The sequence below is a fragment of the Bos indicus genome, chromosome X, assembly GCF_029378745.1.
Source record: "Bos indicus isolate NIAB-ARS_2022 breed Sahiwal x Tharparkar chromosome X, NIAB-ARS_B.indTharparkar_mat_pri_1.0, whole genome shotgun sequence".
Taxonomy (NCBI): Eukaryota; Metazoa; Chordata; class Mammalia; order Artiodactyla; family Bovidae; genus Bos; species Bos indicus.
The window spans coordinates 128,840,126-128,856,891 of NC_091789.1; the positions used below are offsets into that span (position 1 = coordinate 128,840,126).

Here is a 16,766-nt window from a genome sequence, read left to right on the forward strand (position 1 = left end):
AATATTCATTGGAAGGACTGATGCTGAAGCTGAAACCCCAATACTTTGGCCACCTGATGCCAAAACCTAGAGCCTACTATACAGAGTGAAGTAAGTCAGAAAAAGAAATATAAATATCGAATACTGACACACATATATGGAATCTAAAAAAAATGGTACTGATGAATTTATTTTCAGGGCAGCAATGGAGAAACAGACATAGAGAACAGACCTATGGACATGGGGGAGGGGAGGAGGGAGAGGATGAGATGTATGCACAGAGGAACAAGAAAACTTACAATACCATATGTAAAATAGATAGCCAATGGGAATTTGCTGTATGACTCGGGGAACTCAAACAGGAGCTCTGTGACAATTTAGAAGGGTAGGATGTGGAGGCAGATGGGAGGGAACTTCAGGAGGAAGGGGACATTGGTGTACCTATGGCTGATTCTTGTTGATGTATGACAGAAAACCACAAAATTCTGTAAAGCAATTATCCTTCAATTAAAAAAAACAGGCAGAAGACCTAAACAGATTTCTCCAAAGAGGACATATAAAAGGCCAACAGACACATGAAAAGATGCTCAATATCACTAATTATTAGAGAAATGCAAATCAAAACTACAATGAGGGAGGTGGTCCTAAGATGGTGGAGGAACAGGACGGGGAGACCACTTTCTCCCCCACAAATTCATCGAAAGAACATTTGAACGTTGAGCAAACTCCACAAAACAACTTCTGAATGCTGGCAGAGGACATCAGGCACCCAGAAAAGCAGCCCATTGTCTTCAAAAGGAGGTAGGACAAAAATATAAAAGACAAAAAGAGAGACAAAAGAGTTAGGGACAGAGATCCATCCCAGGAAGGGAGTCTAGAGGAGAAGTTTCCAAACACCAGGAAACCCTCTCACTGGTGGGTCTGGGGGAAGTTTTCAAATCTCAGAGGGCAACATAACTGGGAGGAAAAATAAATAAATAAAACCCATAGATTACGTGCATAAAGGCAACTCCCAGCAGAGAAGTACCCCAGATGCTCGCATCCGCCACCAGCAAGTGGGGGCTGAACGGACAGGAGGAAGAAATAGAAAATATTAACAGATCCATCACAAGCACGGAAATCAAAACTATAATCAGAAATCTTCCAGCAAACAAAAGCCCAGGACCAGATGGCTTCACAGGTGAATTCTACCAAAAATTTAGAGAGGAGCTAACACCTATCTTACTTAAACTCTTCCAGAAAATTGCAGAAGGTAAACTTCCAAACTCATTCTATGAGGCCACCATCACCCTAATCCCAAAACCAGACAAAGATGCCACAAAAAAAGAAAACTACAGGCCAATATCACTGATGAACACAGATGCAAAAATCCTTAACAAAATTCTAGCAAACAGAATCCAACAACACATCAAAAAGACCATACATCATGACCAAGTGGGCTTTATCCTAGGAATGCAAGGATTCTTTAATATCCACAAATCATTCAATGTAATACACATTAACAAATTGAAAGATAAAAACCATATGATTATCTCAATAGATGCAGAGAAAGCCTCTGACAAAATTCAACATCCATTTATGATAAAAACTCTCCAGAAAGCAGGAATAGAAGGAACATACCCTCAACATAATAAAAGCTATATATGACAAACCCACAGCAAACATTATCCTCAATGGTGAAAAATCGAAAGCATTTCCTCTAAAGTCAGGAATAAGACAAGGGTGCCCACTCTCACCAATACTATTCAACATAGTTTTAGAAGTTTTAGCCACAGCCATCAGAGCAGAAAAAGAAATAAAAGGAATCCAGATTGGAAAAGAAGAAGTAAAGTTCCCACTGTTTGCAGATGACATGATCCTCTACATAGAAAACCCTAAAGAGTCTACCAGAAAATTACTAAAGCTAATCAATGAATATAGTAAAGTTGCAGGATATAAAATTAGCACACAGAAATCCCTTGCATTCCTATACACTAACAATGAGAAAACAAAAAGAGAAATTAAGGAAACAATTACCATTCACCATTGCAATGAAAAGAATAAAATACTTAGGAATATATCTACCTAAAGAAACAAAAGAGCTATATATAGAAAACTATAAAACACTGATGAAAGACATCAAAGAGGACACAAATAGATGGAGAAATATACCATCTTCATGGATTGGAAGAATCAATATAGTGAAAATGAGTATACTACCCAAAGCAATCTATAGATTCAATGCAATCCCTATCAAACTACCAACAGTATTTTTCACAGAACTAGAACAAATAATTCCACAATTTGTATGGAAATACAAAAAACATCGAATAGCCAAAGCGATCTTGAGAAAGAAGAATGGAACTAGAGGAATCAACCTGCCTGACTTCAGGCTCTACTACAAAGCCACAGTCATCAAGACAGTATGGTACTGGCACAAAGACAGAAATATAGATCAATGGAACAAAATACAAAGCCCAGAGATAAATCCACGCACCTATGGACACCTTATCTTTGACAAAGGAGGCAAGAATATACAATGGAGAAAAGACAATCTCTTTAAGTGGTGCTGGGAAAACTGGTCAATCACTTGTAAAAGAATGAAACTAGAACACTTTCTAACACCATACACAAAAATAAACTCAAAATGGATTACAGTTCTAAATGTAAGACCAGAAACTATAAAACTCCTAGAAGAGAACATAGGCAAAACACTCTCTGACATAAATCACAGCAGGATCCTCTATGACCCACCTCCCAGAATATTAGAAATAAAAGCAAAAATAAACAAATGGGACCTAATTAAACTTAAAAGCTTTTGCACAACAAAGGAAACTATAAGCAAGGTGAAAAGACAGACTTCAGAATGGGAGAAAATAATAGCAAACGAAGCAACTGACAAAGAATTAATCTCAAAAATATACAAGCAACTCCTACAGCTCAATTCCAGAAAAATAAATGACCCAATCAAAAAATGGGCCAAAGAACTAAACAGACATTTCTCCCAAGAAGACATACAGATGGCTAACAAACACATGAAAAGATGCTCACCATCACTCATTATCAGAGAAATGCAAATCAAAACCACTATGAGGTACCATTTCATGCCAGTCAGAATGGCTGCTATCCAAAAGTCTACAAGCAATAAATGCTGGAGAGGGTGTGGAGAAAAGGGAACCCTCTTACACTGTTGGTGGGAATGCAAACTAGTACAGCCACTATGGAGAACAGTGTGGAGATTCCTTAAAAAACTGGAAATAGAACTGCCATACGACCAAGCAATCCACTGCTGGGCATACACACCGAGGAAACCACAATGGAAAGAGACACGTGTACCCCAATGTTCATCGCAGCACTGTTTATAATAGCCAGGACATGGACGCAACCTAGATGTCCATCAGCAGACCAATGGATAAGAAAGCTGTGGTACATATACACAACGGAATATTACTCAGCCATTAAAAATACATCTGAATCAGTTCTAATGAGGTAGATGCAACTGGAGCCTATTATACAGAGTGAAGTAAGCCAGAAAGAAAAACACCAATACAGTATACTAATGCATATATAAGCAATTTAGAAAGATGGTAATGATGACCCTATATGTGAGAATGCAAAAGAGACACAGATGTATAGAACAGTCTTTTGGACTCTGTGGGAGAGGGAGAGGGTGGGATGATTTGGGAGAATGGCATTGAAACATGTATAATATCATATAAGAAACAAATCGCCAGTCCAGATTTGATGCAGGATACAGGATGCTTGGGGCTGGTGCACTGGGACAACCCAGAGAGATGGGATGGAGAAGGGAGGTGGGAGGGGGGTTCAGGATGGAGAACACATGTAAACTCACATGTAAACACATGTAAATATGTATTGATTCATATCAATGTATGGGAAAACCCACAATACTATAAAGTAATTAGCCTCCAACTAAAATAAATAAATTAAAAAAAAACTACAATGAGGTTATTATCTCACACTAGTCAGAATGGCCATCATCAAACAATAAAAGTCCTATTGCACTGATGGTGAGAATGTAAATTGATACAGCCAGTATGGAGAACAGTATGAAGACTCCTTTAAAAAACTAGAAAATAAAACTACCATATGAACCAAAAATCCCACTGCTGGGCATATACCCTCAGAAAACCATAACAGAAAAAGACACATGTACCCTAATGTTGACAACGGCACTATTTACAATAGCCAGGACAGGGAAGCAACCTAGACGTCCATCGACAAAGAATGGATAAAGATGTGGTACATATATACAATGGAATATTACTCAGCCATAAAAAAGACACTCAAAGCCAGTTCTCTTTCCTTCCCTTTGATTCTTCAATGTCTACACACTATGAAACTAACTGATAATTCAAGAGTATGTACAAATAAAGCAGTTACCTTAATGGATAAGTCTTCTTTACCCAGAGTAACCAGGGTTTTAACAGCTGGGTAGCCCTCTTTTCTATCTTCATATAGTTCAACTGTTGCTCTCATTGAGTTCTGAAATCACAGAACCTTTTTTTTAGCATGACACCAATTCACAAACTACTACTTTAAAGAAACTAGCAAAAATTTACCAATAAACAACAATTCTTTTGTGGGGCAAATATTAGTTGGATTTCTATGGCACTTTTTTCTCCCTCTAAAGAACTTAACATGTGTTAAGATCTAGGAAAAATTTTCTGATGCTTTGTTTTTTCATCTCATTTCAGTCTCATCCACCATACTAAACGCTTATTTTTCTTTCCTTCCTTTTTTTCTTTTTGTTTTTGCTTTAGGGTATTTAAATTATTCAACTTTTAACCAAGAGGGATGTTTTTATCATGTGTAATGAGGCTGATTACACTGATACACTTTAAATTCGATTATCAGTCTGCATTTACAGAGCACTCTTCCTCTAAGGAAGGTGGAAAACCAGAGATGATTTTGGCTTCCCACAAAATAAATCATTTGGCTGGGGGAAAAAAAAAATCAAAGAAATGTCAAGTGAAAAGAAATTCTGAAAAAGCCACAGCTTTTGAAGAATAAGTTCACAATTGAATCCCCATCTCAACCTTAAGTGTCACATCAGTAACATTATAATTGGGGAGCAAATCAGCATAACTGATTTTTCTGGTGTTCAGTTTACGGTTTTACACATTGGAAGAAATGGAATTTTACTCAAATGCCTTGTGCTTGTAATACTGCTACTTACATGCCATTAGCTACCAGTTAATAAAAGCAACAGTTTAAGTTGTAGAGAGTCTATTTTTTTTTTCCCTATTGTTTACGTGTGTGTGGGGGGTCCTTTTTGGTCCAGCCCTTCCACATCTTTCCCCTCTGCCTCTGCCAGAGCTTCTGAATTTTCTAAAATGACTCAACTGTGTAAGGGTGTTAACATATCTTTCAGGACTGGAACAATTGCTAATGCATCAACACGGTTAACACTCAGAAGCATAAAAGAGGCATAAACGTGTTTTTATTTTGATCTGGCTACCACTAATCAAGCTTTTGCCAGGTTTGGAAACTAAAAAGCATCTCTAAGCTCATGTCTAAAGAAAAAACAGTACGGATTTTACATAAAGTCATAATGGTACAACTAAGCTTCAAAATCAATATTCACGAAAACTACAGTGTACACAGCAATTTTTCATCTCAGTGTACAAATTATAAAACCCACAGGATATCAGAAATAGAATTTTTTAAATGGCTATGCAAAACCTTTTTCTTATGCTAATCTAATGAATCCATTATGCCCTGAATCAAAGTAATTTAAAATGAAGACTTCTTTCCATATTTTCAAATTCCACTTACCTTGAACAACTCAAAGAGCATGTGAAAGAGGTGTGAGGGCACATAAACTACCTGAATAGGTTTGTTTGGAGCTTTGGCTGAAAACAGAGACAAAACCGTCAATTAGTAAGGACCAAGACTAGAAGAAAGTCAAGAATGTTGTTGCATGCTTACTTCCAAGTACATAAAAAAGAATGCTACAAAAAGCTAATGGAGGATTCCAACTCTAAAAGCAGGATGAAATTCCACTCCTTCACTTACCAGCTGTATGATCTCAGGCAAATTTTTCTCTTTGGAACTTAAGTTGAGCAAAACTGGAATATCATTACCTATGTCTTAATGTTGAGCATTACATAAGGGCACCCAAACATCCCCTGCATGGTGCATGCTTAGTCACTCAGTTGTGTTTGACTCTTTGCAACCCTATGGGGTGTAGCTGGCCAGGTTCCTCTGTCCATGGGATTTCCCAAGCAAGAATACTGGAGTGGGTTGCCATGTCCTCCTCCAGGGTATCTTCCCAACCCAAGGATTGAACCTGCAGTTCCTGTGTCTCCTGCATTGGCAGGCAGATTCTTTATCACTGAGCCGCCATGGAAGCCCTCAAGTATCTCTTGGTATTTCTCAAAATGGGGGCTACCCTCCACCACCACCAGTGACCCTGGTGGTCAACCAGGGGGAGGTGAAACCACAGAGCAAAGGGGGCACATCCTCTTGGAGAAACGGACGAAATAGGAACATTAAGTTCTGTTAAAACTATGACAAACAAGGCATGCTGCCAGCAGCTAGCAGACCAAGCACCAGAGACCTACAGTCCTTTCGCCTTGTATCAGAGACGTTCTGAGGAAAATCTGTGAAACCCCGAGTCCCAGCATAGGCTTGAGAGTAGATACTGGACAACTTGGGCTTTCCTCCTCCTCACGATCCGGAATCATTAAGAGATGGACACTGCGTAAACTTTCTCAAGTAGAAATGTTATGATTTCAACTTAACTACTTCCTCTACTAAAGCAAGTAATTAACAGTAATATAAAGGAGAGTGAGCATTTGTTTCCATGTGCAGTTTACAAAGACCTTGCAAATACATTACTCAACTGAACCCTCTTGACAAGAGAGAAGTTGAGAAGTGCTTCCTTTATATGAAAAGGTGAAAGTTCTCTACTTAATAAGGAAAGGGGAAAAAGAAATCTGTGCTATAATAGTTTTGCTGTCACACCTCAAATTGCAAAAGCATCACATGGCTGTAGAGAATGTATATACTTAGTTAAATGTACTCTGTACATTTCTACATTTTGAGAAAGAGCAACCACATTCACATAACTTACATTGTAGTATATTGATATAACTTTCATTATCAGTTACTGTTGTTAATCTCTTTCTGTGCCTAATTTTAAGTTAAATTTTATTATAGGTATGGATGTCTAGAAAAAAACAAAGTATATAAACAGGGTTTGGTACCATCTGTGGCTTCAGGCATCCACTGAGGGTCTTGGAATGTATCCCCTGTGGAAAAGGTAGGACTACTAATGATTTTTTAAATTTTTAAAAGAAGAAAAGTAAAAGTTGCTGTACCCTCTTCCCATCAGTCTGCACACACAGGCAGCTTTAATACTACGTATGCTTCAGTCTTTCAGTTCCTGTTTTTTCCATTCTATTCTGTAACCCTAATGAACTCTTAGGTACTTTGTCTACAGGCTCTTTTTTAAAAGCTGTAATTAGAAAAGATGCAAGCACCCCTATGTTCACAGCAGCCAAGAAATGGAAATAACCTAAATGTCCATGAACAGATAATGAAGATGTAGTACATATATCCAATGGAATGCTATTCAGCCATAAAAAAGAAGGCAACAATGCCATTTGCCGTAACATGGACGCAACTAGATATTATCATGCTAAGTGAAGTCAGAGAAAGACAAGTATCATGATATCACTGATTTGTGGACTCTCAAAAATGATATCAATGAACTTACTTACAAAACAGAAATAGACTCACAGACATAAAAAAGAAACTTATGATATATGCAATATGGAAAATAAAAAAGCAAATTTATGATTACCAAAGGGGAAAGTGGGTAAGGAGGGATAAATCAGGAGTTTGGGATTAACATATACACACTACTATATATAAAGCAGATAACCAACAAGTATACTCTACAGCACAGGGAGGTGCACTCAATATTTTGTAATAAGCTATAATGGAAAATAATCTGAAAAAGAATATACACACATATATAATAGAATCACTTGAAACTCATACAACATCAACTGTTTCAATAAAAAATTAAAAAATAAAATAAAGTGGGTTTCCTGTAAAAAGTATGTATGTTGGTAACATAACCAGGTAAATATTGCTCACTTCAGCATGGCCACAGGAACGTACCAGAATGACGGTTCCTTCCTTGTAAGTCTAATGTGTTGAGTTATGCATCACTGGAAGGAGAATGTTCTCAGGCTTAAGATGAAATGGATTCACTTTATCCACCTCCAACAGCTCAAAATCATGATACCTTTTTAGGCTGCCAAATGTTTGGACCATGTATTTCTGATACAGTTTGATCTATTTCCTAGAGTTTCAAACTCCTCCTCCTCTTGGGTAACTGGACAAGAGATGTAATAGAGTGCTATCCAAACATGCTGCACAGCCATCACTTCAACTGTTTTTGACTGAAGTTCTAGAATGTTGTCTGCATTTGAAATCACCTTCTTTTGGCATTTAGAAAAGCAAGAGGGTCTTCTGATCAGGACAATGCAGCTGAGAAGTTCAATGCCGGTCAGGTTTTCATTCATGCTGCTGGTATTTTGCCCAAAGTCTGATCTACATTGGTTGTAATAGTCTTGTTGAAGAATGAGGAACTGGATTATTCATTTGAGGGAGCTGGTGTTGACTTCCCCTGGCAGCTCTCCCCTAAGCGGGAAGGCTGACGTGAAGCTCTGAGTGCCTGGTCAAGACTTTTCCACTGGCTTTAGGATGAGCAGGACAGCCAGCCAGCCTCTGACTGGAGGGACCCCCAAATGTTTGAAAGGAGAGGGCTTTACTTTAGGAAAAGTTACACGAACAGCCCTAGTTTTTCCCAGGTTGTTCTGGAAGAAACTATTTTGTTTGCCCCAGGGAAAATGCTAGTGGCTGTCAGCAGGAGAGCAGAGCCAGAGTCAAGCTGCTCCCAGTACCCATCCTCACCCCACCTTAGACGGTTCTCCATTTATCCCATCTTCTGATGTCCCAATCTAGTCCTTGGCCCCTCCCAGCTCTGCCCCCAGCACCCCTCCAGGATCATCCGGTGCCATTTCTGCCGCAGCCTTCTCCTTTGTGGCTTCTTCTGTTCTGTCCCGTCAATCAGCCAGTGTGCTTCCGCCTGGTTACTCTTTGGCTGGAGGTGGGATCAAGGACCGACTGATGAGTCCCCCTGGGTTCTCAGCTGTTTCTGTTTGTATTCCCTGTGGTCTTTTTAATGGAGCCCCAGGAACACGCTGAATGCTTGGTCCCTCTTGTACCAGAAGGCATGATTAGTTATATAAAGTCTTCTGAGATCAACCTCTTCAGTTCAAATCTCAGGGAAATTAAGGTACCTTTGATAGCTTTTTTTTCAACCATCATTCTGTAGGAGCCATCTGAGGGCTTGCTCAATTACTTGTACTTTTCTTCAAGAACATCATAGTTTAGATATCTTTCCTTTTTTTTAAACCATGTCAAGTGTTTTGGTCCATAGCTCTTCCCTAATACTGGGCCTAGCCAGGGGCTTGACAGAGTGGACCCTTAATAGATGTTTGCTGGCTTTCTAAAATAAGGCATAAATGGAATATGAATTTTCATCTAAGTGTGCATTTCTAAAAGTCAATAGAAAAAGTGGCCCAGATTTTTCATGCTCAGGACTCAAGAAATAATGAAGTCTCTATTTGTATAGTCACTGCTCCAAACATCATTAGTTGAAAAGACATTTAATAAATGCCAACAGAACTCTATTTTGGATATAAAGAATTTAATTTTCAGATAGTTCTCCTATAAGAATGAAAAAAAAAAAAAAGGAGACCAAGCAGAAAAAATAAGAGAAACTTGATCTGTGATTGGTTGAACTCGTGGATGCAGAAGCATTGGATATAGAGGGCTGACTGTACTATGCCAATTCATATAAAAGACTTGAGCATCCATAGATTTAGGAATTTACAGGCAGTTGGGGAGAGGTCCTCGAACCAATCCTCTGCAGACACCAAGGGAGGGGTATATAATAATAGGAATTCAATGCATTTGGGTCTCCAGCATTCCATTTCTATAATGGGCACAATACAAGGATGGGAATGGGGGGAAGGGATAGTGAGGGATGCACATGTACACACAGCTATACTTAAAATGGATAACCAACAAGGACTTACTCTCTAGCACAGGGAACTTTGCTCAACATTATGTGGAAGCCTTGATGAGAGGGGAGTTTGGGAGAGAACAGATGCATGTATATGTATGGCTGAGTCCCTTTGCTGTTCACCTAAAACTATCACAACATTGTTAATCAGCTATATTCCAACATAAAATTTAAAAGTTTTAAAGAAAATAAATAAAATTATTTCTCATATCTCACTGGGTTAATGTAAGGATTAAACGAAATAACAGTGATAAACTAGTTTACCCAGAGCCTGCCACACAGTAAGCCATCAATTAATAAATGTTGGCTATTACCATTACTAAAAAATTAACCTCAACAGTGTCAACACAGCTACAGTAAGGGCTTTTTCAATTCTCGAGCAGAAGCACCTAACTAAAAATATCCACAGAAGTATCCAATATGAGGAAACTAGGCATAGGTCACAGATCCCAGGATAGATGCATACTTTTTCTATGAACCCTCTTATAACAAAATACACATAGTATGAACAGAAATTTTTACTTTTCCAACAAAACCTAAAGCTATGAATCAACCTCTTGACAAGAAAGACTAATCTAGAAAAGGTGAGAAAAATGCCAGTGTGGCAACCAGAAGTTTTATCTTTCCCAAGTCAGCCTTGACTTCCAGTAGCCAGCCTTTATTACATTTCTAGCACATGCTTATGCTCTATTTGAGGACTTAGAAAATTTATCCTTCCATCACCTCACAAGGAGAGCTCACAGCTGAGGGTCAGAGGTGAAGTGACTTGTCTCCTAAGTGTCAGGATACAGATTTCCACCACCTGAGCTGGCTACAAACTTCATGTTTTTCAGCCATGTTGCTTTACCATGGGAATGCAAAAAAAGGTAAGTAAAAAGGTTTACTTACTTCATGTTTTGGCAGTTTCCAAAAGAGAAAGAGAACATGGAAATGAGAAAAAGCACAGTGGGATAGCCACCTGTCTTTGGAGCAACCACATGGGTTGCTGTGGGTAACTAACCAGTAATATTTGAAACCTGATATAAGGTAAGTAAAATTCTGTTATTTTTAATGTTTCTTGAAATGTATTACTAAAAGAAAAAAAAAAAGGAAGCTTACTACAGCTAGCCCCCCATATATAAAATGCTAGTGATGACTGTAAATACTGATGGTGTTCACACACTATGTTCTGCATAAGCCTATTTACTCCTTTCTCAGGGGGCTGCCGTGGGCAAGGAAAAAAATCAAACAGTCAGAAAATGAGATGAGGGGTCAATCTAACAGAACTTAACATTCTCAGGTAGCAACAAATTGTTCTTTGAGCGTTAATGGCCGCCTTACTCCTCTGAAGTGCAGAGCAGAGGGCAGTGAGTGCCATCACTGACGGCTGGTTGTTCGAGGGACCTGGTGGACCCAGTAGGGCTGGAAAATGGGAGCGTCCTGAAGAAGGTGCTATGCTAGTTCACACGGGCTCTGAAAATGAATCCACAGACTCTGGATCTGATTCATAGCTGGGAAAGAGTCTGCTACAAAGCCCCAGTGTCTGCTTAAGGTATTCATGACTGACCTCTGACCTGCTGTCTCTATGATGAAGCTTGTGAGAGCTCCAATGCAGTCCTGAACTGCACTCGCAAAGAGCTTTGGCATTCAAGAAATAACAAGTAGAAATCCTAACTACACCACCCAAAGCCACAGGAAACTAGAGGCTACCTGTAACCACCAGCATTCATTTCTCTTAGTGATGGCAGAAGGGGCTTCAAAAATCACGCATAAGATGGTGCCAAAAACGCTTGGAAAGCTTCTCTTTTGCTGGGGTGGACTGCCCAGAGAGACAGGGAAGGAATGCGCTGACCTGGTTGGCACCAGGTATCAGCAAGACCAAGCGAGTGAGGCTGCCACTCATGCCAAAGAGCAATTAATTACTACCAGTGAGTGCGAGTTCCACGTCTGACGAACAGAAATCTGGACGGTGAGGTCAGGTTCCCCCTAGCCAGTAGGGAGAAATAAAGCTGCTTCTCAGAAATACTCGAGCAAAATCTACTTGGTCCTAGAGGTATATTTCGGTAAAATAGGGGTGCAACTCTTTTCAGAGAACCCAACAGACTTTTCAAGCAGCTTTGATTCTCTGTCTCCCAGTAGAATATTGGGGCAGGAGTCCTGTCATGGCAGCCTGAAGTCTTCACATTCTGAACTCATTTTAAGAGAAATAGATTTTTGGAATATTTTTGAGGGAATGTGGTTTATCTTTAATGCATAGCCTAAGAACCCATACCCTAAGACTCAGTCACTCTGCTTCTAAGAATGTAACCAACAGAAATACCTCCATACATTCATATGTTTTCCCACCCTCCAAATACACACCCACCCACCCACACACATACCCCTTCATACCCCATCAGATGGAACATGGGAAAATTAGAAATCCTAGATGCGCATCCAATGGAAAAATGATTACATAAATTAAGATAATCTACACCATGGACAATCTCTAAAAGACAGAAATACATGCCAAGATCTTTAAGGTGAAGTGAAATACATAAGTTAAAGAACATGTATGGTTTTAGACTCATTTATGTAAAAAACAAAACTGTATGGGAGACAGTAGTGGGGACTTTTACTTATTCTACATTTATGCTTGTATTTTTATGATAAGCATGTCTCTTTCATAACTTACAATAAAAAAGTAACATGTAAATATAGTTTCATACAACTAATAGAAAAATCAGCTAAAATGCCACTATTCAGGGAGCTGCTATTTGTATTATGGTGGTAATAAATCCTTTGACATATTATCCAATGAACCTGCACAATAGCAAACTTTTATAGCCTATGTTTACAACTTTTCTCAAATATTAAATATTCTGTAAAGCATTATTCTGAATGGCTGCATAGTATTCTATCTTATGGGTATGCCTGGCACCCCACTCCAGTACTCTTGCCTGGAAAATCCCATGGATGGAGGAGCCTGGTAGGCTGCAGTCCATGGGGTCGTGAAGAGTCGGACACGACTGAGCGACTTCACTTTCACTTTTCACTTTCATGCATTGGAGAAGGAAATGGCAACCCACTCCAGTGTTCTTGCCTGGAGAATCCCAGGGACGGGGGAGCCTGGTGGGCTGCCGTCTATGGGGTCACACAGAGTTGGACACGACTGAAGTGACTTAGCAGTAGCACGGTGGAAAACTTGGGTTGTTTTCTAATTTTTCTGTATAAGAAAACCACTGTGGGGTTTCCCTGGTGGCTCAGTGGTAAAGAATCCACCTGTCAGTGCAGGAGACACGGGTTCGATCCCTGGTGCAGGAAGCTCCCACATGCCACGGAGCAACTAAGCCCATGCACCGCAACTACTGAGCCTGCCCTCTAGAGTCCGAGAGCTGTAACCACCAAAGCCCCCGTGCCCCAGAAGCCACTGCAGTAGAAGCCCATACATCACAACTAGAGACTAGCCTCCACTCACAACTAGAGAAACCCGGGCAGCAAAGAAGACCCAGTGCAACCATAAATAAATAAATAAAATTATTTTTTTTAAACCCACTGAGATCATCATTCTTATACACAGATCTGTGCAATCTCTATGTTCTTATAATAAATTTTCTGAAGTTTATTTACTGGATCAAAGAATATAACCATTATTAATTTAATGTACTAGGCAAAGAGACAGAACACTGTTAGCCTTTTGTTAAAGAAAGGCTGTACCAATTTAAACTTACACCAGGAATATGTAAGTGCTGGGGAAAGGTATTTTTCTGGGCATCAATTCAAAGCATTAAAATGTTTTAATCACTGCCATTTTGAAAGGCAAAAATAGCATTTGTTTTCCTTTGTTCCTTTTTGATTATTAAAGTTAAACACCCTCCCATTGTTTAATGACTGTTGGCATCTGTTGTTTTGAGAACTGTCTGTTTATGTCTTTGTGCATCTTCTACCTTGATTACTTCTGTTCCAAAACCTGGGGGTTCTCATAGATTACTGTATAAAAACTCGTTGACCAAAGACACAGAAAGGGTTTTAAGAACACATAAAAGATGAAAAAACAACACAATTTGAGGATCTCAGTGAAATATAGCTCAGGTAGAGTCAGTTTTTTAGTCAGCTCATTTGTATCTAAGGTTAAAATTATTTTTCTTTTACCATTGAATTCTTCAACTTCCAGCTCTGGAGCTACCAGATAATACTGTTCACAAAGCATCTTGGCGGTTTCATACGCATCTGCAAAGAGAGAAAAAAAAGTCTAGCTGATGCACTAATACCATGGACTCAGACAGACAGGCTTAATAAACAAGGACAATGTGTAACCTGACACATTTAGAGTTAATCACCTACTGCCTTTAAAAAATAACCTGACACATTTAGAGTTAATCACCTACTGCCTTTAAAAAATAGCCTTTTTTGGCTATAAAAAAAGAATTACAGTAACTGAACCAAAATTCCTCTTTTAATGACCACAAGAATATAAAAATGCTATATTAATGACCACAATGTGCTATGCTGTGCTTAGCTGTGTCCAAGTCTGCAACCCCATGGACTATAGCCCATCAGGCTCCTCTGTCCATGGTGATTCTCCAGGCAAGAATACTGGAGTGGATTGCCATGCCTTCCTCCAGGGGAATCTTCCCAATCCAGGGATTCAACCCAGGTCTCCCAATGACAACATAAGCCAGCTCTATACAAAACAAACTTTTAAATATTCCTGCAAGGCATTTTTCATGATAATCTATAAATTCAAGACTGTATTTCTGACCAGTCTGCAACCTGACTAAACTGTACCAAAAAGATATTTGTTGCAATTTCAAAAATAGTAAGGCCAATTCTCTTAAGATCTTCCAATTCTTTGTAAGTGAAACACCAATATGTATTTTCTAAATGAACGGATTTCCATGAGCCACACAATTTAAGCTACTGGAGATACTACTCTTGCTTTAAAATGTCCTTTAAATCACCTACACTTCAATAAAATATTTTTTTTATGTCCTTTAGGTAGTTAAAGGTAACAGGTTGTGCTATGCTTAGTCACTCAGTTATGTCCAACTGTTTGTGACCCCATGGACTGTAGCCCTCCAGACTAGAATCCATGGGGATTCACCAGGCAAGAATACTGGAGTGGGTTGTCATGACCTCCTCCAAGGGATCTTCCCAACCCAGGGATCGAATCCAGGTCTCTCACATTGCAGGCGGATTCTTTACCAGCTGAGCTACCAGGGAAGCCCAGGCAACAGATTGGGGCTGTTATTTTTTCAAAATCTGAGGATTAATAGTTTGCTTTTGAAAGAAAAAACAGACAAAGGGTTAGAAAATCAGAGCCATGAAGGTCGAATGGAAGAGAGAAATCAAGAAGTTACAACCCAAAGATGGGAACAAATTCAGAAAGCTACAGTGAATTGTTTTACACTGCATGTGTGCCTTTTCTCTTCAACTGTAAGCAATCTGAGGTCAGGGTTTGTACTGGTTTTGTAACTCACACAGAACTCATGCCATGACTGTTAGATAGTCAACAAATATTCCTTGACTTGATCAATTGTGGGCTTCCCTGATAGCTCAGTTGGTAAAGAATCCGCCTGCAACGCAGGAGACCTCGGTTTGATTCCTGGGTTGGGAAGATCCCCTGGAGAAGGGAAAGGCTACCCACTCAAGTATTCTGGCCTAGAGAATTCCATGGACTGTATAGTCCATGGGATCATAAAGAGTTGGACATGACTGAGTGACTTTCACTTAATCAACTGTAAGCCTTTTGATAATTTATTTTTTTTAACAAACAGGCTTACTGAGATATAATTCTCATACAAGTTACCCATTGCAAATGCACATACACTTCAATGATTTTTAGTTTACTTGCAAAGTTGTGCATCCATGACCGCAATTAATTTTACGCTTCCAATTCCCCCAAAGGAAACTCCATAACCATGAACAGTCATTACCCCACTCCCATCCAGCCCCAGGTAATCACTAACCTACTTTTTGTCTCTACAGATTTTCCTATTCTGGACATTTCATATAAATGAAATCATAGAGTATATGGCCTTTTGTGACTGTTTTCTTTCACTTAGCATAAAGTTTTCAAGAGTCACCGATGTTGGAGCATGCATCGGTAGTTAGCTTCTTTTTATCACTGAACTACTATTGCATTGTGCAGATATATCACATTCTGTCTATTCATTTATCCATTGACAGACATTTGGATTGTTTCCACTGTTAGGGTATTACATGTGGACATTCACACGTGCATTCACACTGCTATGAACATTCATGTGCAAGTTATTTTGGTGAAGATTTATTTTCATTTCCCTTGGGTATATACCTAGGAGAGAAAAACTGCTTGATCATCCAGCAGCTTTATGTTTAAATGTCTGAAGAACAGTCAGAGTGTCTTCCAAAGTAAGGAGATTTTTTTTAAAGTTCCATCTTTATCATTTCTAAAGATCAGATATTCAAATTGCTTTAAAATGCTTCGTGGTCACATTTGCAATGTCCTCCACCGGCTATCAGCTCTTTGGAGACAGGCTCACATTTCTTTTCAACTCTTCACATCAGTACTGTGCATAGAGGAGCCACATTCAAGATTCAAGAAGGAAGAGGAAAAGATGGAAGGAAGAAAGGGGGGGGAAATATGCCTGACAGAAATTAAGCATATAAAAAATTGACAATGTCAACCTAAAATAATACAAAAGATAAAATTAGGGTATGTTCAGACTGTAAGTTTTGG

At 39.1% G+C, this 16,766-nt stretch overlaps 1 protein-coding gene across 2 annotated transcripts in view; it reads right to left on the reverse strand.

Moving 5' to 3' along the window:
- The window catches only part of PDK3 (pyruvate dehydrogenase kinase 3), an 82,521-nt gene that overhangs the window by 15,739 nt on the left and 50,016 nt on the right, over window positions 1–16,766 (reverse strand). For both annotated transcript variants that reach the window (XM_019956257.2, XM_019956256.2), the window contains exons 6-8: window positions 14,198–14,275; window positions 5,758–5,834; window positions 4,363–4,464 (exon numbers count right to left, since the gene is read on the reverse strand). In XM_019956257.2, the coding sequence (XP_019811816.1) occupies window positions 4,363–4,464; window positions 5,758–5,834; window positions 14,198–14,275 (257 nt within the window). The remainder of the gene's footprint in view (window positions 1–4,362; window positions 4,465–5,757; window positions 5,835–14,197; window positions 14,276–16,766) is intronic.